A 26334-nucleotide genomic window follows, 5' to 3' on the forward strand; every position below is an offset into this window, starting at 1 on the left:
GGGAAAGATCCCACAAAAGGTTAATAGCAGCTGCAAAGAGCAGGATTATAAAATGCAGATTCTTGCTCACAAGCAGGCTTATCAAATACACAGGTTTCATGTAATAAGCTAAAACAATGGCTCACACCTTCATGGAAAGTAACTATCTCAGGAAGCATCTGGAAAAGCATGGATGAGAGTTTCAATTGAATTAAGTGACGAATGTTTAAAGCAGGCAGGTCTTTCAAGTGAAATGAAATGAAATGAAAATTGTTTATTGTCACAAGTAGGCTTCAATGAAGTTACTGTGAAAAGCCCCTAGTCACCACATTCCGCCGCCTGTCCGGGGAGGCTGGTACGGGAATCGAACCGTGCTGCTGGCCTGCTTGGTCTGCTTTAAAAGCCAGCGATTAGCCCTGTGAGCTAAACCAGTTAAATTTTAGCATACAGCTAAAAGCAAAGTTTCACACCTTAATTGAAATAAACTCTCTTAGTAAACAGCTGGAAAGGATCGATGATGTTCAGTCGAATTTGGTGTCAATTCTAAAGTGTAAAATTCTACGAACATCAAGTCAATTAAAAGAAAATTGGAGACGACCTGTCTACGAGAGACATAATTTAAAGTCAAAATCAAAGGCAAAGTTATGAGCTGGGGACAATTGGAAAATTAAACGATTCAAAATCACAGAAATAAAAGTTAACTATTGAAACCAAAGCATTTTTAAAATCAGATCTGAGAGGAGATGTTATGCCCAAAATGAATAATTAATGGTATTAAAATGTTTACATCAAAGATACTTTTTAACTATCAAAGTGAAACAAGCTTATTTACAATAAAGTCGTTAAAACTGAATAACTCTTCGAAAGAGAATATAAACCAGAAGGGGACAGCCAGCAGAGCCAGCACTCACAGCTTGGTACATGGGAAGGATAGGACACAGCAACAGAGTTCACCAGCGAATACATCTCAAGAAGACCAGACTTTAAAGAAGATTGATTGTCAAGGTGGGCCTGAAGGTCCCTTCAACCAACAGGAAGGATCCAGAAGCAAGATCTTTTTACCTTTCTGTTAAGAAAGTGTTTACAGCTTTAAAAAAAAAAAATTAGAATAAAATAACTTAAAAGTTTTAACCTGAAACAGTGGTTATTAGCCTCCTTTACTTACTTAATAACGCAGGACCCAGGACATCGATGCTACTAAGGGGTAAGTAGGTAAAATTCTTCGGTGAAGGTATGGGTTATACCAGGGGATAACTTGAAAATATAGTTTGACCTGAATAGCACCCACCGAAGCGGAGTCAGGGAGTGAGAATCCCTGTTCACCATTTAGAATATCGACCCTTTTTTGGTATAGGGGGAATTCTAAGAATAGTGGTGAGTTTTAACTTCATGCTGAAGACACAATCTATGTCCTTTAGGGTCCAGCCAGCTCGGTCTGTGATGGTACTACATCCCAACATAAAAGAAAAAAGCCAGAAATACAGATTGTTTCACAGGCTGTATAACTTGGGATTTAGCTAAATTCTGGTGCTTTCGTACTGGACTGTTTAATGCAAGTATCAAGCTTTTACAGAACTTCAGAAGCATGTTCAAAACCTTCAGATGCATGTTCAAAGCTTAAAAAAAGGTCAATTTGAATTTGAAATTTACTAATTCAACAAGAATATTGTAAAGAAACATTTTTGTGGTGTACAAAGATGAGCTTGAAATCAGCCAAATGGGGATTTCTCAAGAAAGCAAATGTGAACCGGAGAACGATTAAGATGGATATAAAAGACCGCTTCTTACACCTTTACAAGGTGATTCCTTGTTGCCTATTTGAGTTGTTACTGACAGATGTGCTGAGATTGCTTTAATAGACTAAAATAATTACAACTTGAAGATGTGCATTAGTTCCTGATCGGTTTATAAAATTAATCATCAAATTAAGATTGGACGGTGTCAGCTGGAGGGAAGTTCCCTTGCAATGTATTTGACTTCCGCTCACTGGCCCGGTACTTTTCTGTGACACGTACCCTCCCCTGGATTCTTCTAAACAAGTTTCCACTTGTTGATGAAGCTATTGACCCCCGTATTGAATATGTTGTTTTGATACTTTTTTGATTTTTCTAATTAAGGGGCAATTTTAACATGGCCAATCCACCTACCCTGCACATGTTTGGGTTGTGGGGGTGAGACCCACGCAGACACGGGGCTAATGTGCAAACTCCACACAGACAGTGACCCGGAGCTGGGATCGAACCGGGTCCTCGCCACCGTGAGGCAGCAGTGCTAACCACTGCACCGCTGTGCCACCCTTTGTTTTGGTACATTTAGGTATTCTTTACAGTCAGAGCAAATAAAGGATGCTTTCTCAAGACAAGTAAACACCAAGTCATTGCCAGATAAATCATTTTATTTATAATTCTTCAAATCTAGATGAGACTGGGAGAGAATATTCATTTCATACTTCTCTCACAACATGTATTCTACCAAGTAAAATAAACCAAATTTAAAAACCACAAACATTAAAAGGAAGTTACTTAAATCCAAAACCAATCAGAAAGAAAGCACTCATCTAAAGTAATTGTAACAATTTATAAGCTGGTGATTTAATTTGATTTCATTGAAATTGAATCACACCCCATGAGCGGATATAGTAGAAATACAGATTAGATTCCGGTGTTTGACCCACAACCCGTTAGGGATACAAATGCTGAGACTTGGGAGCTACAGAACCAGTTCACAGCCAGCAGCATCTGATTCACCCCGTCTGGTTGGAATGTACACCCTGTGACAAAGAGCGATCCCTCTACCTGTTTGCTTGCCCGTACTCTAAGGATCCACAGCAAATAGGACATTGTGTGTTTGGGGTACACAGGGGGTGGAGTGAATACTTTTTTCAATATAAATTTAGAGTACCCAGTTCATTCTTTTTCAATTAAGGGGCAATTTAACGTGGCCAATCCACCTACCCTGCACATCTTTGGGTTGTGGGGGTGGGACCCACACAGACATGGGGAGAATGTGCAAACTCCACACGGAGAGTGACCCGGGGGCCGGGATCGAACCTGGGTCCTCGGTGCCGTGAGACAGCAGTGCTAACCACTGCGCCACCGTGCTGCCCCTGGAGTGAATACTTTCTTAAAACACTTATTTTTAAAAGAAATCTACTCAATATTTTAAAAGTAGATCCACCAGCAGTAGTTAGCTTCCCTGAGGGAGAAGGGACGGAGGGTATTTCACCTCAATACAGTGACATTTTTGGCATAAGAGTTTACGCATGATTCCACATTTTCTTTTTCCAGTACCTTTATTTTAAAAAACTAGGTAGGTAGCGATATTGGGGTTTTATATTTTCTTTCAGAAACACAATTGAGAAATTGCACACGAGGCACAAAGCCCTTGTAAAGTTGATTGAAAATTTAAGAATCAAGAATGAATGTGAAACTACATGTGACTATGTGAATTCCCGACTCAGTGTAAAACCTCTTGTAAGGCAGTATGGGGTTTTAAAACTTAGTAACACTGGCTAAATTTTGTTCCCACCCTCTCCCCAACTCTGAGGAAATGTCATTCCCTGAAGCACAGGATTTTAAACTGGGACAGAACAAAAATAAATAATCCAGCAAGTCCAGCTCCCACCAAGAGATTTAGACAGGTAGCAATACTGCTTGTTGACCATCCAAGCACTTCAGACTCAACCTGACAGCCCCATTAAGGTTGCACTGCATGTGGTGTGAGATGCCCTTCTGAAGGTAGTGGTGGTCTGAGGTTGCTTGGTAATGGGAGGCAGAAAGGGACCTCAATATAGAGATATGCCATTTGTTTTGTCAAGTTGCTATGAAGCCAAAATCTCTGCAGTGGCATAGCTTTACTTGGTTGGAAGAATCTGGTAAAGAGCTTTTTTTTTTGGTAGGAATCGGTCCTTCCATAGTAAAGACCAAGCATTATTGGAGAGAGAGAGAGAGAGAGAGAGTGAGAGTGAGGATAGAGCGAGTGAGAGCGAGAGAGGATATTTTCACCCAAATCCACAGGTGCACTTGGGAGATGACAAGATAGTGATTAATTTGGGGAAGTCTTAGCCATTTCCTCTCTTCCCATTCCTGCTCTTCACTATTAGAGAAATAAGCTCAGGACTGTTCAAAACAAATTAACACATTCTAAAATGATAAATGTCAGTTTCTCGATTAACACAAAGTAAAACTGCTTTCAATGATGCACATCATGATTCAACTGTTGTAAAATGATTCTGCAAATATATCTGAAGGCAAGTCTTGAGGTTTCGATAGTAACTTACAAAACGTGCTCATTTAGACTCTTGTCATTTTTCCTCTATTCCCTCAACTCATTCCCCTCCTACTGATTTGATTGACAATACCGAGAGGTAGAAGTGTTTTTTTTGGTGTAAAAATGAGGGCGGGGGGTGGGTTGGTCTTAGGCTTACCCAGTTATTGATGTTGAGCATTATAACTAAGCCGAGTAACACAAGCGTGGCATGGCTGTGATGGGCTGAATACCTCTGCATATACTGCCATTTTCATGACTTTATGAAAGCTAATCACACGCTCGTCTAACCCGCCAAAGAATAATCTTTCCAGACAACTGGCACATCTGCCTTTCAACATTGTGAATTACATTACTCTGGCTTACATGCAAGAGTTTGGACTCGTAGTAATTGTCTGTTTTCACGTAATGCGCTTTACCCTCTTCCACTGCGGCCCTTTTTTAATCATCGGATAGAGGTTTGTTACATTTCGTGACCCATGCAACACAATTTCTTATGAAATTGCATCATCTCACTGCACAAAGAGTGGCTCAGGGAGGTTTGTTGCCATTTCTACAAGTTCATTATATTCACGTCCAGTAGACCTGGAAAACTAAGAAAATAAGCACCTCCATGTCCTGTGACTTGGGTGTGGATAGGCTCTCTGCGATGGTGCACAAATTGCCAAGCCTTGCCAGTCTTGTTCCCTGAAATTTCCATCAAGACTTACTTAGGAATTCTTCAAGAGAACAAACAAAGCTATTCAGAGCATTGATGTTTCTATTAAGGACATGGAAACAGTAATTATCTGGAAACCTCTTCCCCCCCCCCCCCCCCCCCCCCAAATTAGAGTCAGACAATAAAAGTCTAAACCCAAAGCCTGATTGTTTGACATCTAAAGATAACACCTTGCCAGAATCCAAATAATGAGTTTCAAAAGGAGCACGGAGAGGCTTAATAAGAACTGCAATAAATGAATACATATAATATACAAATTTCAGCAATTGTAAATCAAAATATTGTGATTTAAGTCAAAGGATGTCCTCTAACAAAATAAAGCATTTATCTTTAAGAGTTTTATTACTAAAAGTTTCTTTCTTTAAAAAAAAGCTCTCCTTTGTATTTAATTGTTAGAAAATCTTAGTTGCACGTACAGTCCTATTTCAATGTCGTTGGCCAAAGGGACTGGATCAGCTGGTTAATAAATTTGTAGATGGGTAGATGTTGCACCGTCCCGCCAGGTCTGAATGTAGTCCAAGATGACAGTCCGACACAAGGGGCAAGTTTTTTCTCGATTGAACCAGAGTGAGATGCACTCTTCACAGAATATGTGCTTCAGGAGAAAAAGTGAAAAGAGTTAAAGGGAGCTAATGATAACAGATCTCTCTATTTGATTTTTCTACCTCTCATTAAGACATTTACCTGACAGATGAGGAGAATAGGCTCTCTGAATTCAGTCTGGCAGATGGGGCAAATGTCTCCTGCATCACTGCACTGAAGCTTGCTGGCTGCAATTCCATAGTGCTTCAACAGAGCAACATGATATTGGTTAATGGTTTTGTTAGACGAGTATATATATCTATGGACAGATTTTTAAAAAATAGTCTGCATGGAGACCAACTCTGTTGTCAATTGTATAAAAAATGTTAACATTGAAATCGTCCACATTTAAAATAAAAATCCTGCATGTAAACAGCTGTCTGCAAGATGTAGTTGCAAGGGCTGGCCAGTAGGTGGTCTAGTAATGCACATTAAAAAAATATGTTCAGGCAATTTTCTATCATAACAATCTTTATCATCACAAGTAGGCTTACATTAACACTGCAATGAAGTTACTATGAAAAGCGCCTGGTCGCTACATTCCGACACCTGTTCGGGTACACAGAGGGAGAATTCAGTGTCCAAATTACCAAATAGCACACCTTTCGGGATTTGTGGGAGGAAACCGGAGCACCCGGAGGAAACCCACGCAGATACGGGGAGAACGTGCAGACTCCACACACAGTGACCCAAACCGGGAATTGAACCTGGTATCCTGGCGCTATAAAGTTTTTAAAAAATAAACCATACAGGGCCGAGTAACTAGGTCACCCAGGGAAACGGAAAAATTAAGGAACAGTATAGAGCTACACCAAAGTTGGCTTGAACAAAGATCAGGAAACATAATGCTACAGATTAACAGATACCAACCTAAATGGTTCACGTTTCCAAGTTAGGTGATTCAAAAGCACCCTAACTGTTCTCATAAACATAATATTAAAATAAGTCAAACTGCACGGTAGCATGGTGGTTAGCATAAATGCTTCACAGCTCCAGGGTCCCAGGTTCCAGGTTCGGTTCCCGGCTTGGTCACTGTCTGTGTGGAGTCTGCACGACCTCCCCGTGTGTGCGTGGGTTTCCCCCGGGTGCTCCGGTTTCCTCCCACAGTCCAAAGATGTGCGGGTTAGGAGGATTGGCCATGCTAAATTGCCCATAGTGACCTTAAAAGTAAGGTTAAGGGTGTGGGGGGTTGTTGGGTTACGGGTATAGGGTGGATACGTGGGTTTGAGTAGGGTGATCATTGCTCGGCACAACATCGAGGGCCGAAGGGCCTGTTCTGTGCTGTACTGTTCTATGTTCTATTCTGAAGGTCTAATTAAAAACCCAATTATGTCCATTTTCAGTTAATCTATACAAAGCATCCAAACCATGGAATGCAACCATTATTTTTCCCCATTTTGCTCAGTCTTCATTATTTACTTCTCCAAACCTAGTCTGTCAGGTTGGAATAATGTAAAAGTGCTGACAGCTCAGAAATAAAACTGATACTGCAAAGTGACTTGCCTTTTTAAAAAAATTCTCTTTAAAACACATGTCCTGCATCAGAGAAAATCGTAAAATCCAGCAGCACAGTAGGAGGATCGTGCCAGCTCTTTGAAAGAACCATCTAATTAATCCCACTCCCCAGCCTTTTCCCCATTACCCTGCAAATCGGTGCTCTTCAAGGACATGCTCAATTGCCCTGGGACATGCACTCTGTTGCATTGTTCTCTTTGTAAGAAAAAGGGCCACTTAAGCAAATGGGCACAGGTTCAAACTAGCAAAAGGCAAATTTAACACACGTTCCTGTTCAAACAGAGTGATCAATGTGAGACATGGCCTTTCAGGCAGAGTAATGGAATGGTTCACGAAACAGTGGGACAGCACAATGGAGGTAGTATTTCCCCCTGCTCCCCAATTAAATGAGCATAGGTGGGCCTTCTCATCTGGTCAAATCTTGTGAATGCTTTCCAGAATACCATGAACTTTGAAAAATGGAGAGCATAAATCAGATGGGGTAAAGTCAATATACTAGTGAGAACTCAGGTTACCATAGGAGACCAGGGAGAAATTTAAATATTCTTTTATAAAAATAAATTCTGTTGCAAACTGTGCTTTGAGGTTTTACAGATAATTCAGGGGAGACTGGAAGACTGATTAGAGGAGACAAATATCTTTAAATGAGGGGAGTTTTAAAATTTTGCTTAAATATGTGCATTTCCAAATTACAAGACTACCAAACACTAGCTGCAGTGTCACACGGTGACAAGAGACCAAGAGATGGCAGCAGGTCACTATTTTATTTTCATCTGTCGTCGCTATCTGAAAAATTACCACTTGGAGGGAATGCAAAAAGGAAGCAATTAGTTTACTAGACCAGAGGTTCCATGAAATGAAGTATGCCCGTAAATAAGATTGAAAGTGATTAAAATTAACGTAAATAAATCTGACCTTCATTTTCAACTCAGTTGGCGGCATTTCCAAGTTCCGATGAATCGTGGGCCTCCCACACAGGCTTGGTTTGGATTACCAACATAAAACTATCCAAACTGCACATGTGGCCCTTTCCCAGCCGACGCATGTCCGGATACGCAAGGTTCTTTGGGACTTGGAGATGCCGGCAAAAAGCAAAAACACTGAAAGGGGGTGAAAACCCTGGGAGAGGTGAGGGAGACAGAGAGGTGTAATAAACATAAATGGGAGGGCAGGAAGAAGTAAAAAAAAACAATGTCTCCAGTAAGGGAAGACGACGGAGGTAAGAAACGGAAACCAATAAAACGGACAAAAGGAGAAACAGGCTCCAATTAGAGAAAGGGCTGTGAGGAGCAGACCTTAAGTGAGGTGGGCTTGAAAGAAGCCCTAGTAGCTGGAGAGAGCCCAAATGAAGCCTTGAAGATCAGAGAAAGTATTTGAAAGTCGGTAACTCCATGCTGCAGGGCACTGGGTCAAGGTTACACCTTTGGAGAACTAGTTTGCAATTTGGCACAACCAAAGAGCTGAAATTATGCTTGTACATTGATGCTCAAGGGCATTTCTTGTGCATCATAGTGTATTTGACCAGAGTTTGCTCTGGGTAAATTCTGGAATCCCACTCTGATTCCGATGTAGCTGTAAGAATGAAACCTCAGGGGAAGAAAGAGATCAGTGTACACACGGTACAGCAACAGCTACTTGGCCGTTGGATTTTCAATGTCTGGCAAAGCCTCTTGCCATGTCCCTGAATGCCTAATTTGCAGGGAGAAGCTCTCAAACGCTGCAAAGGTACAAGTGAGATGAAATGTTATTTGAATAAAAAATACCATTCGCCCTCCAGCAAGGAGATACAAGTGCCCGAGAGAAAAAATATAAAAGAAAAATCAACATATGATGGAGTGTGTGCTGGTTTCTGACAATGTACAGGAGGCAAGTTACCTGGTGGCTGAACTAATAGCGAAATCAAAGCTGCACACCACTGCCAAATCCCAGCGTGCAAAGGTATTGTGAGAGCAATGCCAAAAAAATTGACAAAGGTTCCTTTTTCTGATAATAATCAAAAGGTCCACCGACGACATGTCAGTTGATATTGAACAGGGGTTTCAGAAGAAATTGGAACGGAGTGGAAAATTTTCCCTGCAGATTGCTAACTCCACAGATATTAGCAAACACTGCCAGCTCTTAGCCAATGTCATGTATGTTGGTAGTGATTCCATCAAAGAGAATTTCTCCTTTTGCAAAGAAATGCCTGGTCATGCAACCAGAGGGGAAATCTTGTGTGTCACAGTTTATCTGGGGAAAACAATCTTAACTGGACCAAGTGCAATAGCATCTGCACTGACGGAGCAGCTTCCATGATGGGGAAGGTCAAAGGCTTTGTGGGTTAGGTGAAAGAATGGAATCCTGACATCCAGGTCAGCCTGCGTATCGTGCACATTGACGTCCTCGTTGTCAAAGCAATGCCACCCGAGTTAACTGCGGCATTAGACTAAACAGTGAAAATCGTGAATTATGTGGAGTCACGTCCTTTGAAATCGCACTGGTTTACTGTTTTGCGTGAAGAGATGGGAGCCAAGTACCAGAGTTTACTTATGCATACAGACTTGCTATGGCTGTCTAAGGGAAGGGTCCTCTCTCGTGGTTGAGCTCCAGAAGCGCACTGAAAGACCTTCTGGCTCTGCATCAAGTGCCACAGAAAGATTTGTGATGATTCTTGCTGTGCCAAGCTTGCATATCTTTCAGATACACTCAGCTATCTGAATGAGTTGAAGGTTAAAGGGAGAAAACGAGATAAACTTCAAGGTTTCAGATCAAAACTGGCCCTTTGGAAGGAAAAAGTGGCGAGTGGGTTGACTGACATGCTCAAGCTGGCATCAGCAAATTATTTTCAAAACATTATTTTTAAAAAAAATTTTGAGTACCCAATTATTTTTTTCCAATTTTAGTGTGGACAATCCACCTAACCTGCATATCTTTGGGTTGTGGGGGCTAAACCCACGCAAACACAGGGAGAATGTGCAAACTCCACACGGACAGTGACCCGGGGCCGGGATTGAACCCGGGTCCTCGGCGCCATGAGGCAGCAGTGCTAACCACTGCGCCACCGTGCCGCCCCGACATCAGCAAATCCTGCTGGCAAAACTATACTCGACCTCATCTCCACACATCTTAAAACACTACAAGAGAGGTTTGAATGCTACTTCCCCTTCACGAATTTGGAAGACTTTGGGTACATGGTCCATTTAGTTCACTTCCTTTGAATCATCAAAGAAATTGTCCTTATATATACAAAAAGAGGAATTTATAGAGCTCAGGATGGATCATAGACTGAAACTGAAGTTTGCAAGGATGCCTCTGGACACATTTTGGTAGCTTTCAGGACACAATATCCCTCCATTTCAGACTCCGTTGTAGCAATAATCTTACTATTTCTCACAACTGACCTGTGCGAGTTGGTGTCCCAAAACTGACTTGTGTAAAACAAAAGGAGGGAACGCCTGTCAGTGCAGCGAGACCTGCGAGATTCCCTGTCAGCAGTCATAGATTATCATAGAATTTACAGTGCAGGAGGAGGCCATTCGGCCCATCGAGACTGCACCGGCTCTTGGAATGAGCACCCTACCAGAGGTCAACACCTCCTCCCTATACCCATAACCCAGTAACACCATACAACACTAAGGGCAATTTTGGACACTAAGGGCAATTTATCATGGCCAATCCACCTCACCTGCACATCTTTGGACTGTGGGAGGAAACCGGAGGACCCGGGAGGAAACCCACGCACACACGGGGAGGATGTGCGAACTCCGCAGACAGTGACCCAAGCCGGGAATCGAACCTGGGACCCTGGAGCTGTGAAGCATTTGTGCTATCCACAATGCTACCTTGCTGCCCCAGTCCCTCCCCAGATCAAGTGACTCTGCGCGCAGAGGCAGACCCAGCTGTCACATTAAGGTTACCGATGAGATGTTGCTCACAGTATTTCCTTTATTTATGAACTTTCACATCGGAGAAATGCAGATTTTTTTTAAAAACTGAAAACAATTGAAATCTTTAGTGGGAAACATTTTTAAATTGTGTCTATTTTCAAAAATATATTGTATTTGACATGCAAGGTGATGAGGCTTTCATTGTAAGTTTCTTAAAATTAATGAAAATGACATTAAACGGCGGCTTGACATGTTTTTAAGAGGCTTTTTAGGTAAAAGGCTTTTGCTAGAGGGTGGTTCAGTTGGAGAAAATAGCAGGAAAGAGGTTAGGAACCACTAGAACATAACAAGATTGTACTTATTCACCTGCTTGTGGATCAAACTCTTCAGAGACCTCCTGAAATTGCCCCATCGGCCATAAATTCCAAGGAGCTGAGAATCAAAAACAAGGCATCAGGAACAATTACTGGAATCACAGTTACTAGTGCGTGGCAGTGTAGTGATAACATTCTGTGTGTTTTCTACCCGGAGACAGATCCTTGGTAACTCTATGCTGAATGACAGAAAAGGGCCACAATTTGTTTTACTACAGGGTGAGCGAGGAGGCAAGTCTACCTCAGCCTGTGCTCCTGGGCATATTCTGCCCCTCGTGCTAGCTGTCTAGCCAATTGAGCTAACCAGCTCCCCAGTGTACTAGTTACTGGACTAGTAATCCAGAGGCCGCACCCTTGCTCCAAAGACATGGCAGCTGGTCAAATTTAAATTCAATTAATTGATAAATAAATAATGAAACTACCAAATTGGTGTTAAAAATCCCATCGGGTTCCACTTATGTCCTTCATCCTTTCTCAGTTTGAGTTAAATGCAACTCTATATCCACAGCAATGGGGTTGGCTCTTAAGTGCCAAAGCCACACAATTGCAGATGGCTCACTACCACCTGTACAAGGGCAACTGCGGGAATGGGCTAACTCTCTGCATTTCCCATCCCCATTTGCAGTGTATTTCAGGAGGTTGCTGTGTAATAGGGCATTGATGGCTAGGGGCAAGTCACTACCCTCTGACGACAGCACAGCTTGATGTTTAAAAACTAGTCATGTGGCGCAGCTCTGCCGTGAGATAAACCTGGTCAGGTTTTTCCCCTCCTCTCATTATGATTCCTTTGCTACTGAAGTATTGGCATTGAGAACTAATCAAACGCTACCTGTCTGTCAGCAGAACTGTCAGTGCATCAGCTTAATTGCTACACTGCCAAGTTAGAGTTGACACATAAGTTTCACAAGAGCAAAGCACCATTAGCTCTTCTGTCAGCATTGACGGAAACGTTACCATGCTGACATTCTATCATTTCCTTTTGTTCCTTCTTCCCACTTGTGCAACCCCCGCCTCCTTAAAGCAGCGCAGAGAAAGTGGATTCCATATTTTTGCCACATTAGCAAACGTGGCCGCACCAGGATAATAGTGAGAGTGGAAAACTATACTGGTGGTAAAACTAAAGATATTGGGACATCTTTCACTAATCCGGAAAAGCTTGGGAGGTTTATTGGAAGATTTTTTTAAATTAGAAAACTGTTTTGACACAAATAAGTCTGCAGACCAGTGACAGCAGTAGGATATTTCATTACGTTAAAGGGACTATATAAATACAATCTGCTATTGGATAGTATTCTTCGGCAGAAAGGAGAATTACCCAATCAATCACACCTACAGACCGTGATCCATTAATGATCAGAATTTTGTGTACATTTGTGTTTTGTAACTATTCTCCACTCAATTCATTTTGCTGGAGGTCACCCTGCCTTTATCAGGCGATACTGCTGTGGTTTTGGCCATGAGCTCTGCTTGCTGTGGTCATGTGAGTAAATTTTTCAATTTAATTATTTAAATCTCCAAAAGTGGTATTGGTATCTTCACTTCTGACTTCAGTACATATACCTTGTTGTAATAAAAATACAAATTATGGGACTTCTGATTGCTGTGATGCGGAGCTAAGCCGCACGTTTGGTAGCTCCCGCTATTTTTGGACTTTCGGGCTCTTTTAAGGGCCCGCAGCGGCGCTGGTTCAACTTTTCCCCGGGCGGGAACGCGGCCACTGTGCTCAGCTGCCGGTGGATGGGCTGGACCAGGAGCGGAGCGGTCAGAAAGTCGACTTTGAAGCAGAGAAAGGTGCGAGGCAAGGAAAGCAAGATGGGGGCGAGTGGGGAACCGGCAGCATGGCAGCAGTGGGCGCGGGAGCAGCAGGAGCTGCTTCAGCGCTCCTTCAGGGAGCTGAAGGCTGAGATCCTGGAACCGTTTAAGACCTCGCTGAACAGGATCATGGCGACTGAGACGGCTCAAGCTGCAGAGATCCGGCAGCTACAGCTAAAGACCTCGGAGAACGAGGACGAGCTCCTGGGCCTAGCAGTGAAGGTGGAGTCGCGCGAGGCGCTTCACAAGAAATGGCTGGCAAGGATGGAGGAGTTGGAGAACCGCTCCCGACGGAAGAATCTGCGGATTTTGGGCCTCCCGGAGGGGCTGGAAGGTTCGGATTTTCTCGATGGCAGCCTTTTCTCGATTTCCTGGCAGAGGGGTAGAGGGTAGTCAGTCTCAGCAGCAACCGGGGGGGGGGGGGGGGGAAAGAGAGAGTTCCCGCTGTTGCCGCCTAGGGGGGTGCAGGATAGGGTGCTGATATTTCTTCTTACCTTGAGTATGAGGTAGAACAAACCTAGCAGAATACCAAGAGTCCAGATCGCAGAACCATCTGATTCTTTATTACCAATCAGGTACCAAGACCAAACTGGCAAGGGCACGAGTGAACGGTGAAACTGACTCACTTCTTCGATAACCATATACCATTGACCCTATGAAGAAAAATATAATTAAAAGTTAATAATCAAATTATAAGTCTGTCAAGCCTTGCCATAATCAGCATATTCTCCAATCATTTAATAAAAATGTAGAGTACCCAATTAATGTTTTCCAATTAAAGGGCAATTTAGCATGGCTAATCCACCTAGACTGCACATCTTTGGGTTGTGGGGGCGAAACCTACAACACAAACACGGGGAGAATGTGCAAACTCCACACGGACAGTGACCCAGAGCCGGGATCGAACCTGGCCGTGAGGCAGCAGTGCTAACGCACTGCGCCACCCTGCTGCCCTTATTTTCCAAACATAACATTTGGGCAGCATGGTAGCATTGTGGATAGCACAATCGCTTCACAGCTCCAGGGTCCCAGGTTCGATTCCGGCTTGGGTCACTGTCTGTGCGGAGTCTGCACGTCCTCCCAGTGTGTGCGTGGGTTTCCTCCGGGTGCTCCGGTTTCCTCCCACAGTCACAAAGATGTGCAGGTGAGGTGGATTGGCCATGATAAATTGCCCTTAGTGTCCAAAATTGCCCTTAGTGTTGGGTGGGGTTACTGGGTTATGAGGATAGGGTGGAGGTATTGACCTTGGGTAGGGTGCTCTTTCCAAGAGCCGGTGCAGACTCGATGGGCCGAATGGCCTCCTTCTGCACTGTAAATTCTATGATAACACTTGTGTATTCATCTCTCCTGTTTGTTTACATTTCTGAACTACCTTGAGGGTTTAAAATAGTTATTAAATCAACTGCAAAAACTGCATATTGAAATCAGTAAGACAACGGGTCTATAAACCAGCTTCCTAAAGTAGGTCTGACAAGACTGCATCTATATACACACTAGCAAATCATCCAATATTTTACTCACTGGATGAAAGGCTGCCTTTTAAATGGAGCAGCACTGTATGACGTAATGTTCACAGTGGTAGTTACAATAGGTCTGCATTTAAGCTGGATTATTCCTTCAAAAAAGGTAGAAATTATAATTGCTAGATGTAAATGACCTGAAGACACTCAGGTCTGACTTTTGTTTAGTCAGAAAACGTTGCAACTTGGGAGATGCCGGTCAGTTCCAGGCTGTAGCTCAGAAATATCCAGCGTTTCAAGATTATTTTACAACTGTAACAAAAGCGTGATGACTACATACACTACTTTTTAATAAGATTTCTCAAGGATCCTACGGTGTCACCCACAGAAAAAAACATGATGTACTCTTTTATAAGGGCAAGAGTTTCACACCATTTAATACATAATGTATTATTCTTCTGCCACCAAGGTGAAATGGTATTCTTTTAATGAATTATATTTTAATTGTTTTAACTAAAACAAGGTTGGGTCTGGTAATTTTAACAATTGCATTGCTGGTCAGTTTCACTTTCAGATAAAGAACTAAGTTATGGCTTTATCTCTCCTAAGCTCAATTATTTTTATTCATTCTTTCACAGGCATGAACGTCACTGGCTGGGCCAGCATTTATCGTTCACGGTTAATTGCCCTGGAGAAGGTGGCAGTTGGGCCACCTCGAAAACAAAATGTAGCATCTGCATGTATTGAAGCACCATTCTTACTACACAATCTACTGTGACATTGCAGACAAAAGATTAAATGCCGTGTTTTTGCATATCTTGATTTTATATTATTCATAGTTAAATAGGAAAAATCTAAAGCATATGGGAAACAAAGTTGTTTGGAGCGGAGGAATTTTTCTGCAGTTCAGACTGAGGAGCGGGGTAATGTGATACTGAGACACTACAGCTAGTGGAAAGAGAGCAGAAACCATCTCCTCTATCCTTACCCTGGCTTGTAGCCATCCAAAGTCTCAACATTTTTTGCCTCATAGCTTTGCCCTTTCCCACCTATTTAAACCCCAAGACCCTTCACAAACTCTGTCCTTCTGGCTTTATCCTCCTGCTTCACTACATCGTTGGCAGCTGCATTTTGAGCTGTCTCCAAGCTTCATGCTCAAGAATACCCTTTAATAATAATAATTGTCACAAGTAGGCTTCAATTAAGTTACTGTGAAAAGCCCCTAGTCGCCACATTCCGGCACCTGTTCAGGGAGGCCGGTACGGGAATTGAACCCGTGCTGCTGGCTTTGTTCTGCATTAAAAGCCAGCTGTTTAGCCCACTATGCTAAACCATCCCCATTAAATCCCATCGCCATTTTTCCTCCTCTCCTACTTCAAACCCATTATTTTTCCACTAGGCTTTTGGTCACCTCTGCTAATTATCACCTCCTTTGGCTCAGCAATCTTTTTGTTGAGACATTTGGGGATGTGCTACATCAATGCAAGTTATAAGAGATCCTACAAACAGCAATGGGTTAAATAAACAGAGTGAGAGTATTGCTGAAAAACGACATCCTCAAAGCTTTTGTTCTTACATTCATCAGGACAATTTGTAAGAATACAAAATGTAAAGGGAACAACAACTTGTACCGCATGAGAAGATAGTGATGATTAGTTGGCAAGTGGACTCTGATTGGTAGAGGTGTTTCCATGGAGAATGCACCAGTTGGCAGTTAACTGTCAATCATCATTTAAAAACTTTATTTAAATTCAAACTAGGCAGGTTGACTCATGATTGGTCACGGTATTACCCAGACACTGAACCAGATAAATGGCTGTCATCTACTTTGTTTAGCAGAAAAGAGCACAATTTCTCAACCGGCAAATCAAGGAAAGGGAGCCCATTTTAATGCTCAATTTCAAAAGTGCATTTTAGGGCAGGATGGAGTATGGCATGTACATGCAGCTGCAGATTCAAAAAAGCATCGTATCATTTACTTATCTAAAATACGCTAGGGATAGGAGGTCAAGTGTCATTCCATCAAAGGTGCATTTCTTGTGGAATCCAACAAAGATATTTACAAGAGCTGGGCATAGAAAGGATCCCCTGGCAGCACCACCTACGTAGGCATATATGGTGTTGTTAAAACTGAAAACTGACTTCATAAGTTCAATTAATACTGACTCACTTAATTCGCCATGATATTATACGACAGACCAAATATCTATGGCTTCCTTGAGCAGTACACTGACAAATAGGTTAGCAATGTTGAATGAGCAAATGGGTACAGCATTGCCCTTGGTAGAAAAGTCCTTTGCACATGTGAAAGAATCTTTCACATGGCCTCCTGTGCTGTGATCAGTTCTATGATCCTAGAAAGTGACCAATTAAACTATTTTGTGGTATTGGTGGCAGTATACAGTAAACGTTTTACCAGGAGAACTTGCCTATCTTTCAAATCCACCTATCATTTTTATAAATCAAATTCTACAATATTGTACCACAAATGTTAAATGGGTTAATACGAGTTCTGATGCGTTCTTGGGCTACCACATTTGTGGGAAAATCAGCAGAATTTGTACTACAGCAGAAACTGGAGTTGTTGGATAGTTAAGATACCTAGAACATTCCAGTATAATTTTCTCACTACCAACACTCCACCAAACCAGCATTTTACACAGCCAGTCACCAAGTGCATGACCTGGAACTGTGAATGGGTCTGTGGAATACATGTGAGCGTATTGTTTTGATTCGTTAAATTTCAGACACGGGAGCTACTTCTAAATGTTTAAAATAAGCTGTTGTTGAGTAATACAGAGACACGGATTTTAAAAATCAGACCGCTTTATACTCTTTTCTCTCCCCCCCCCTTGAAAAAGTACCCCTGTAATTTCCTAGACGCTGGCAACCCTCCAAACTCACATGAGACCTTAGACAATGTGCGCTGCCAAGTTACTTTACCATGGAGTTACCCGGGATTGGTGGACAATGATAAAAAAAAGGGATGCTGGTTGATTTCTCAGGACGCAGAAATGAAATGTAGAGAAGCTCAGTTAACTCCAGCAGAGGACAATTTGAGCCTTTATTTTCCTTCTCTGTGTGGCTCAGCGGTACAAGAGGCTTTTGCAGTTAGTCAAATGACCGCAACAAGATGTTTGGAAAGTAGCTTTCTATTAAAAGTAAGGAGCACGGCAGCACAGTGGGTTAGCCCTGCTGCCTCACGGCGCAGAGGCCCCAGGTTCGATCCCGGCTCTGGGTCACTGTCCGTGTGGAGTTTGCACATTCTCCCCGTGTTTGCATGGGTTTCGCCCCCACAACCCAAAGATGTGCAGTGCAGGTGGATTGGCCACACTAAATTGCCCCTTAATTGGAAAAAATGAATTGGACACTCTAAATTTATTTTTTTTTAAAGTAAGGAGCATAATTTGCACAAACTGCTGAAAAAACACCGCATGAAACAGGGCAGCACAAGCAACTTTGCAAATGATGTGTATTTTAAATAATTGCAGCAGAAATTCTACCAACTATTCTAAGCTAAACATGTACAAGCAAAATAAAGCTTCCTACATATCCTCCACAAAATATTTAACATGTATAGTAACTTGCAGCTCTACCTCCATTTATCCAGGATCTGTAACCCTGCATTAGGGGCCAAGACCATTCTGAAAAATACCAGTTTCAGAATGTGGAGCGTATCCCTGACAACAGTCTCCAAGTGCATTGTTTTCATTCTAATAATGCAACCAACAGGAATAATCAGAGAAGTAAAGGCATTATTTAAAATGTATAAATTTATTGGCCACTTCTGATAAAGTTACATTAACTTAATTACCTTCCGTCCCTCCAACAAATGGTTATCCTTCTAAAAATCTCAAATTTCCACACGTCTACCTAAACGCTGAATAGCTGGTGTCAACATCCACTCAGGCACATTTTGTGGCATCACAGGGACTGGTTTTTGCCCCCACTACCTAGCCCAGAAATACATCACTCCTGCTGACACATCCCTAACGCAGAGTCACGCAACATTATGAGCTAGGGACTAAACTGGGAGAATCTAGATCAAGGCAACCACGAATGTAGGTAATCCTTGAGGGTTTCTTACTAATGCATGCTTCGCAGGTTTGACAATGAAAGGTACAAGAGGGAAATATCTGAGGATCTTTAGAAACTATAGTAAACATGATTTATTTTTCAATAGACCTTTCGTTTGAAAGTCAAATTACCTGTATATAGTTGGAAACATTTAACAGCCAATTACTCTGTAAATTACCACAAGTCGAAGGCTGCCAAGTGAATTTCTCACTCTTGAAGGTTACAGCTATACAGTGGAACATTAATATCAGGCTCAGTTGCAGCATAAACAGTGTCAGAAATAAACTGACAAAGTCTTTGGGAAGCATTGCTGCACCACTGGTATGCACATTTCAGGCTCAATAAGCACTTCTGTTCTACATGCTCAGCCATGACCTCATAATCCCAAATAGATCTGGGTTTGATGGCTTGTATTGTGAAATCACAGGGTTCTTTATAACAACATCAAAGACCCATAGGTGGAAACTTAACATATACAATTATATCCACACTCCCTCCATGTAGAGCCAGATAAATCCCACCCATTCTCGAGAGGTGAACTGGACTCATTCTTCACGCATAAGTCCAGTGTGTGCTGACAGGGTATCTGGCATGCAACATAAGGAAGCTATTACAATACAGAATGGCATAAGTGCATTTAAGAGCAAGCTAGACATGCATTTGGGAGAAGGAAATAGCTTGTTACGATGTTAGATTTAGATTAGGAGAGAACAGCTGAGGCTCGAGTATAATCGCAAGCGCAGGCTGTTTGAGCCGAACGGCCTGTTTCTGTGCTGTATAATCCTATATAACTCTGATGTCACCTGATGTCTCCTTTTAACCAGTCTCTAATCAATTGGGTTTTGTGTGGTTTGTAACATTTGCTCAGTCACAGGATGTGGGTGTTGCTAGCAAGGCCAACATTTATTGCCATCCCCAACTGCCTTCTTGAATACAACGGAGTGAATTGTTTGGCCATTTCAAAGGGCAGTTAAAAGTCAACCACAATGCTTTGGGTCTGGAGTTGCACATAGGCCAGACCAGGCAAGGACATTGTTTCCTTCCCTAAGGGATATTAGTGAACCAGAGAAGTTTTTAAACAGGGCAGGCAGTAGCATAGTGGTATTGTCACTGGACTAGTAATCCAGAGACCCAGGATAATGATCTGGGGACCTGGGTTCAAATCCCACCACGGCAGGTGATGGAATTTAAACTCAACAAAATATCTGGAATTAAAAGTTTAATTACGACCATTGTTGATTGTTGTAAATGTCCTTTAAGGAAGGAAATCACAGAAGTCATACCTTACAGAAAATCACCATTCCTGGACAGAGGTAGCGGAATACAGTCGGGAGGGAGTTGCCCTGGGAGTCCTCAACATCGATTCTGGACCCCATGAAGTCTCATGGCTTCAGGTTAAACATGGGCAATACCTCCTGCTGATTATCACGTACCGGCCACCACCAGGAATCATGTTCAACACCACTTGTTGGAGGAAGCACCGAGGATGGCAAGGACGCAGAATATGCTCTGGATGGGGGCTTCAATGACTCGGTAGTACCACCACAGACCGAGTTGGCCGGGTCCTAAAGGACATAGTTGCTCGACTGGGACTGCAGCTGGAGAACCAACAAGGGGGAAAAACAGACTTGACCTCATCCATCTGCCTGCCGCAGATGCATCTGTCCATGACCGTATCGGTAGAAGTGACCATCGCACAGTCCTTGTGGAGATAAAGTCCCGTCTTCACATTGATGTGTGGCATTACCACCATGCATCAGATCTAGCATCCATGAGGCGCTGTGGGTCATCAGCGGCAGCAGAATTGTATTCAACCATATCCCCCACTCTACCATTACCATCAAGCCAGGGGGTCAACCCGGGTTCAACGAAGAGTACAGGAGAGCATGCCAGGAGCAACATCAAGCATACCGAAAAATTAGGTGTCGACCTGGTGAAGCTATAACACAGGACTGACTACCCGTGTGACAAACAGCATGAGCAGCAAGTAATAGACGGAGCTAAGCGATTCCACAACAAATGCATCAGATCTAAGCTCCTGTCACATGTGATGGACAATTAAACAACTCACAGGAGGACGAGGCTCCACAAATATCCCCATCCTCAATGATGGAGGGGCCCAGCACATATGTGCAAAATACAAGGCTGAGGCATTCGCAACAATCTTCAGCCAGATGTGTCAAGTGGATGATCCATCTCGGTCTCCTCTGGATGTCCCCAGCATCATAAAAGTCAGTTAATACGATTCACCCCACGTGATATCAAGAGATGGCTGAAGGAAATGGATACTGCAATGGTTATAGGCCCTGAACTTGCCGCACCCCTAGCCAAGCTGTTCCATTACAGCTACAACACTAGCATCTACTCGGCAATGTGGAAAATTGCCCAGGTGCGTCCTGTGCACAAGAAACAGATTTGCAGATGACTGCACAATTCAGTACCATTCATGACTCCTCAGGTAATGAAGCAGTCCATGTCCAAATGTAGACCTGACAATTTCCAGGCTTGGGCTGACAAGTGGCAAGTTATATTTGCGCCACACAAGTGCCAGGCAATGACCATCTCCTACAAGAGAGGATCTAACCACCAGCCCCATGACATTCAATGGCATTACCATCATTGAATCCCCCACAATCAACATCCTGGGGATTACCATTGATCAGAAACTGAACTGGACTAGCCACATTAATACTAGCAGGGCAGGTCAAAGGCTAGGAATCCTACAGCGAGTAACTCGCCTCCTGACACCCCCAAAGCCTGTCCACCATCTACAAGGCACAAGTCAGGATTGTAATGGAATACTCTCCACTTGCCTGGATGGGTGCAGCACCAACAACACTTCAAGAAGCTCAACACCATCCAGGACAAAACAGCCCGCTTGATATCTACCTTCCACAAAAAACATTCAAACCCTCCACCACTGACGAACAGTGGCAGCCGTGTGTACCATCTATAAGATGCACAAGTTGGCAGTAACTCACCAAGGTTCCTTCAACAACATCTTCCAAAAACAATGACCACTACCATCTAGAAGGACAAGAGCAGCGGATACTTGGGAACCTCAGCATCTGGAGGTTCACCTCACTCACCACCCCGACTTGGAAATATATCGCTGTGCCTTCACTGCCGCTGGGGCAACATCCTGGAACTCCCTCCCTAATAGCACAGTGGGTGTACCTACACCTCAAGGACTGCAGCAGTTCAAGAAGGCAACTCACCACCACCTTCTGAAGGGCAACTAGGGATGGGCAATAAATGCTGGTCTAGTTTAGCTACTTACAAGATTAGTTTTAGCTCAGTTGGCGGGACAGCTGGTTTGTGATGCACAGCAAGGTCAACAGCATGGATTCAATTCCTGTACCGGCTGCGGTTATTCATGACCCGCTTTCTCAATCTTGCCCCTCGCCTGAGGTGTGGTGATCCTCAGCCTAAACCACCACCAGTCAGCTCTCCCACCCCGAAGGGGAAAGCAGCCCACAGTCCTCTGGGACTGTGGCAACTTTACTTTTGCGGTCCCCAGACACGTATTAGAAACGTACATACTTTGATTGCTGGGTTGAAGGTGGAAATGCAAAATTACATTTATACTGGAAAGCAATTCTGCCTTTTGGAAAGGAGAGTGGGCAAAGATGACAAGAGTCAAACACACACTCCTCAGTAGGATGAGCGGGTTTTAAAGAATCCTACAGTAAGATTTTATTTTCAAGCAAACGTATTCAGGCAAAGCAGTGAAGCTGAAGATCTGTGTGCTAACCTCTGCTTACTGCAGCTGAACTACAGACTGGGATGTTCCCAGATTCAACTCCCCGCCTCTGCAAAATTAGATGGCCTCGGCTGAGACAAAGTCAGAATGTTATGACTGGCTTTGCTACTCATGCATTAAAAATGTTCCCACTTCCGTTCACAAAAAGCCGTGCTAGAAGTGAGTGTGATCTGAACAGTGTTGTGTTGTGAGAAAGGGAAAAGATGTTTGCTACACTTTAAAGCCCCATCAACTTCCCATTTCCCCAAAAAATTAAACTGTTCCTGAAGACACATCAAGAGCATCAATCACATCCAGAAAGCAATGAGGAATCAAGTTTATATTCTCCCTGTAATGGAGAACCTACATTTTGAATAGAAACAGCTTATAGAAAAACCTCTAGATGCTGCCAGGTAAAACAAAGTGACAAAATAAGGCATTGATGGAACGTAGTTCAGAAAAAGTAAAAAAAAATTTAGAACACCAGTTACTTTTTTCCAACTAAGGGGCAATTTAGCATGGCCAATCCATCTACCCAGCGCAACTTTGGGTTGTGGGGGCGAGATCCAAGCAGACACGGGGTGAATGTTATACGGGCTGGTTTAGCTCAGTGGGCTAGATAGCTGGTTTGTGATGTAGAACAAGACCAGCAGTGCGGGTTCAATTCCTGTACCAGCTGAGAATTCTGAATTCTCCCTCTGTGTACCGGGACAGGCGCCAGAATGTGGCGACTAGGGGCTTTTCACAGTAACTTCATTACAGTGTTAGTGTAAGCCTACTTGAATAGGGTACAGTGGTTAGCATTGCTGCCTATGGCGCCGAGGACCCGGGTTCGAAACCAAGCCCTGGATCACTGCCGGGTGGAGTTTGCACATTCTCCCCGTGTCTGCTTGGATTTCACACCCACAACCCAAAGATGTGCAGGGTAGGTGGATTGGCCACGCTAAATTGCCCCTTAATTGGAAAAAAAAATAATTGGGTACTCACCTGGGGCCAGGATTGAACCCTGGTCCTCAGCGGTGTCATGCAGCAGTGCTAACCACTGCACCATCCTGCCGCCCGTAGTTCAGAAAAGTTGTAACAGTTATAATCAACTAAGATTTTCCTTCTCTCAGTAAACGTCATTTGTAAGTATTGTAAGAGGGCAGCACGGTGGCGCAGTGGTTAGCACTGCTGCCTCACTGCACCAAGGACCCGGGTTCGATCCCGGCCCTGCGTCACTGTCCGTGTGGAGTTTGCATATTCTCCCCGTGTTTGTGTGGGTTTCACCCCCACAATCCAAAGATGGGCAGGGTAGGTTGATTGGCCACGCTAAATTGCCCCTGAATTGGAAAAAATGAATTGGGCACTCTAATTTTTTTTTAAAAGGAAAAAAAAAGAAAGTATTGTTGGGTCCTTTCCTGCTTATTCCCTTATTTCCCAATTCTTTTATTTTGCCATTACTATTTTTGATCCATGGGTAATTACTGGACATGTGTTTTTAAGTCAAACAGCAGACATTACAGGAGAGAACACTCTGCTAGTCTGAACTGGAGCTTCAGACTTTTTAGCACTAGAGAGCGATGGGAAGTGACTCGATTTGATTTATTGACAGGTAGCCAATGAATTGGTCAAAAGGATGTACTCTGCCTAGTAACAGGTGGTGATTGGATCCTATCCCAGTGGGATGGTTCGCCAAGTTCTGAGTAAGTAGTTGAGTCCTAGACACAGAAGGACAAGGACCTGCTTTCTCTCCCCCTCCAGAAAGGCTGTGAGTGCTGTATTCCTGAAGTTGCAGAGAACCTGAATTAATCTACAGGGAAACCATTACACTGCAAACAAAGACAAGAACATTCTCATTTCTCTCCAGAAAGGCTGGGTGCTGCATTTTTGAAACTACAGAGAACCTGCATGAATCTACTGTAAAACCTCAAATCGAAAGCAAAGTTTGAAGAGGAGCAAGGTGCTTAAAAAAACACCATCTGAAACAAAGACTCTTTTTTTCCTTTTACGTATGGTTTTTTTTTTACCCCTTTCATCTCCTGTGTTTGTCTATCTAGTGTGTGTGTGTGTGTGTTTGGGGGTTGGGGGGGGGGGGGAGAAAAAGAGTTAAAGTGGGGAATTAGATAATAGTTAACCAGTTGTATTTGCTGCGTGTTTCATTACAGTACTTGTTATTTATAAAACGTTTTTGTGTTTACATTTACAAACCTGGTGACTGTAATTATTGGGCAGCCAAGAGCCAAAGACTTCAGGTATTTATCCAAGAATTATTGATTAATTCAATTGTGTTGCAACTCCGGGTTGAGTGGGGCTGGAAACGACCACGCACTAGCCCATGGTGTCATAATAGTATCCAAAGTGCATTCGCAATAGGAGGTCAGTATTTCAATAGAGAAGTCGGTGACTTTAAAATGTGGATATTTTAGATTTATTGGATAGATTTATAGAGTCTACAGTGCAGAAGGAGGTTATATGACCCATTGAGTCTGCACTGAACCTCTAAAAGAGCACTCTACCTATGCTCACTCCCCTGGCCTATCCCAGTAACACCGCACATTGATCATGGCCAATCCACTGAACCTGCACATCTTTGGACTGCGGGAGGAAACCCACGCAGACATGGAGAGAACGTGCAAACTCCACACAGACAGCCACAGCCAGAATTGAACCCAGGTCCCTGGTGCTGTGAGGCAGCAGTACTAACCAGTTTGCCACCATGCCGTGTCCCAGAATTGTTTGCTGACTCAGGACGTAAATGATTACCAGCTCAGATCTTCATTAAGCTTACCCTTGACTTGAATGACATCAGTGACGAAGGCACCAAGAGGATAAGGCACTTAAACCCCATACAGAGAAACTTCAATATGAAGTCTGCAGTTCCCACGATCCAAAGCACATCCCAGAATTCAATTGGATCGACATTGGGATGCAGAAAGATTAAGCTGCAAAGGAAGGAAAGCAGTAAATGTAAAACTTATCAAATTATTATTTATAAATTATTTTTTAAAAAATCATAGCTCAGTTTGTTAATATGTCAATTACGTTGTTACGGTTAAGAGAAACACGTGATGGGTACTAATAGTCTTTAAAAACATGGGGCACATATCTCTATTCAGACTCTTGTCAGCTTTTGGATTCGGGACACATTTTGTCGCCCAGAACCGACTTCTGTACACCATCACAAAGTGTCTTATTATTAACCAGTCCATCGTAGCACCCCTTCGTTCTGGGAGAGAAGTGATGTAAAAATAGCCGATTAGTCATTCTTTACATTGCTGGTACAGACTGGTTACCGCATTTACCTACATAAAAGTGAAAGATGTTTCAATGTTAGCAAGTATTAGATCAACACCCAAATTAGTCTATTGAAATTGAGCTTGGTCTCACATTTTGCCTGCCCATTCTAAACCTGGATTCCATCCCCCCACCTTTCCCCCAAACCATCCCCCTATTTGCAATTTCCTTCTCCCAATAACACTGTACTAATCACCTGCCTTGTAGGAGCAAAGCAATCCGTGCCATGACTGATCCACATTTCAACATGTCTCATAGTTAACCAGTAGGAGCTTTGACTTAAGTGGCACAAATCCAATTGAAGCATGATCCCTTTTCAGCTCTCTTAACTAAACCTCAATGTCCCAAGCTAAGGGAGCAGTTAAGACTTGAAGTCCAGGCCACTGTCAATATTGTTCTCAAGCACCTGGGTGGGGGAGGGGAGGGTGTCAGATATCTACCAGGAACTACAGGAGGCGAAGGAAACCCTGGTGGAGGAGCTCAAGGGCAAGTGGGAGGAGGAGTTAGGTGAGGAGTTGGAAGCGGGTCTGTGGGCAGAGGTCCTGGGCAGGGTTAATTCCTCCTCATCATGTGCCAGGCTCAGTCTAATTCAATTTAAGGTGGTCCACCGGGCACACATGACGGCAGCGAGAATGAGCAGGTTTTTTGGGGTAGAAGACAGTTGTAT

General features: G+C 43.2%; 1 protein-coding gene across 1 annotated transcript in view; it reads right to left on the bottom strand.

Annotated features, from left to right (window-relative positions):
• Positions 1–2356: 2356 nt before the first annotated feature.
• Positions 2357–26334, bottom strand: part of rnft1 (ring finger protein, transmembrane 1) — a 38479-nt gene continuing 14501 nt past the window's right edge. Inside the window, exons 5-9 of the mRNA XM_038814672.1 lie at positions 25162–25315; positions 13607–13765; positions 11293–11358; positions 5648–5749; positions 2357–5558 (exon numbers count right to left, since the gene is read on the bottom strand). Of these exons, the coding sequence (XP_038670600.1) occupies positions 5424–5558; positions 5648–5749; positions 11293–11358; positions 13607–13765; positions 25162–25315 (616 nt within the window). The 3' untranslated portion in view covers positions 2357–5423. The remainder of the gene's footprint in view (positions 5559–5647; positions 5750–11292; positions 11359–13606; positions 13766–25161; positions 25316–26334) is intronic.

The sequence above is a fragment of the Scyliorhinus canicula genome, chromosome 12 (assembly GCF_902713615.1).
Source record: "Scyliorhinus canicula chromosome 12, sScyCan1.1, whole genome shotgun sequence".
NCBI lineage: Eukaryota > Metazoa > Chordata > Chondrichthyes > Carcharhiniformes > Scyliorhinidae > Scyliorhinus > Scyliorhinus canicula.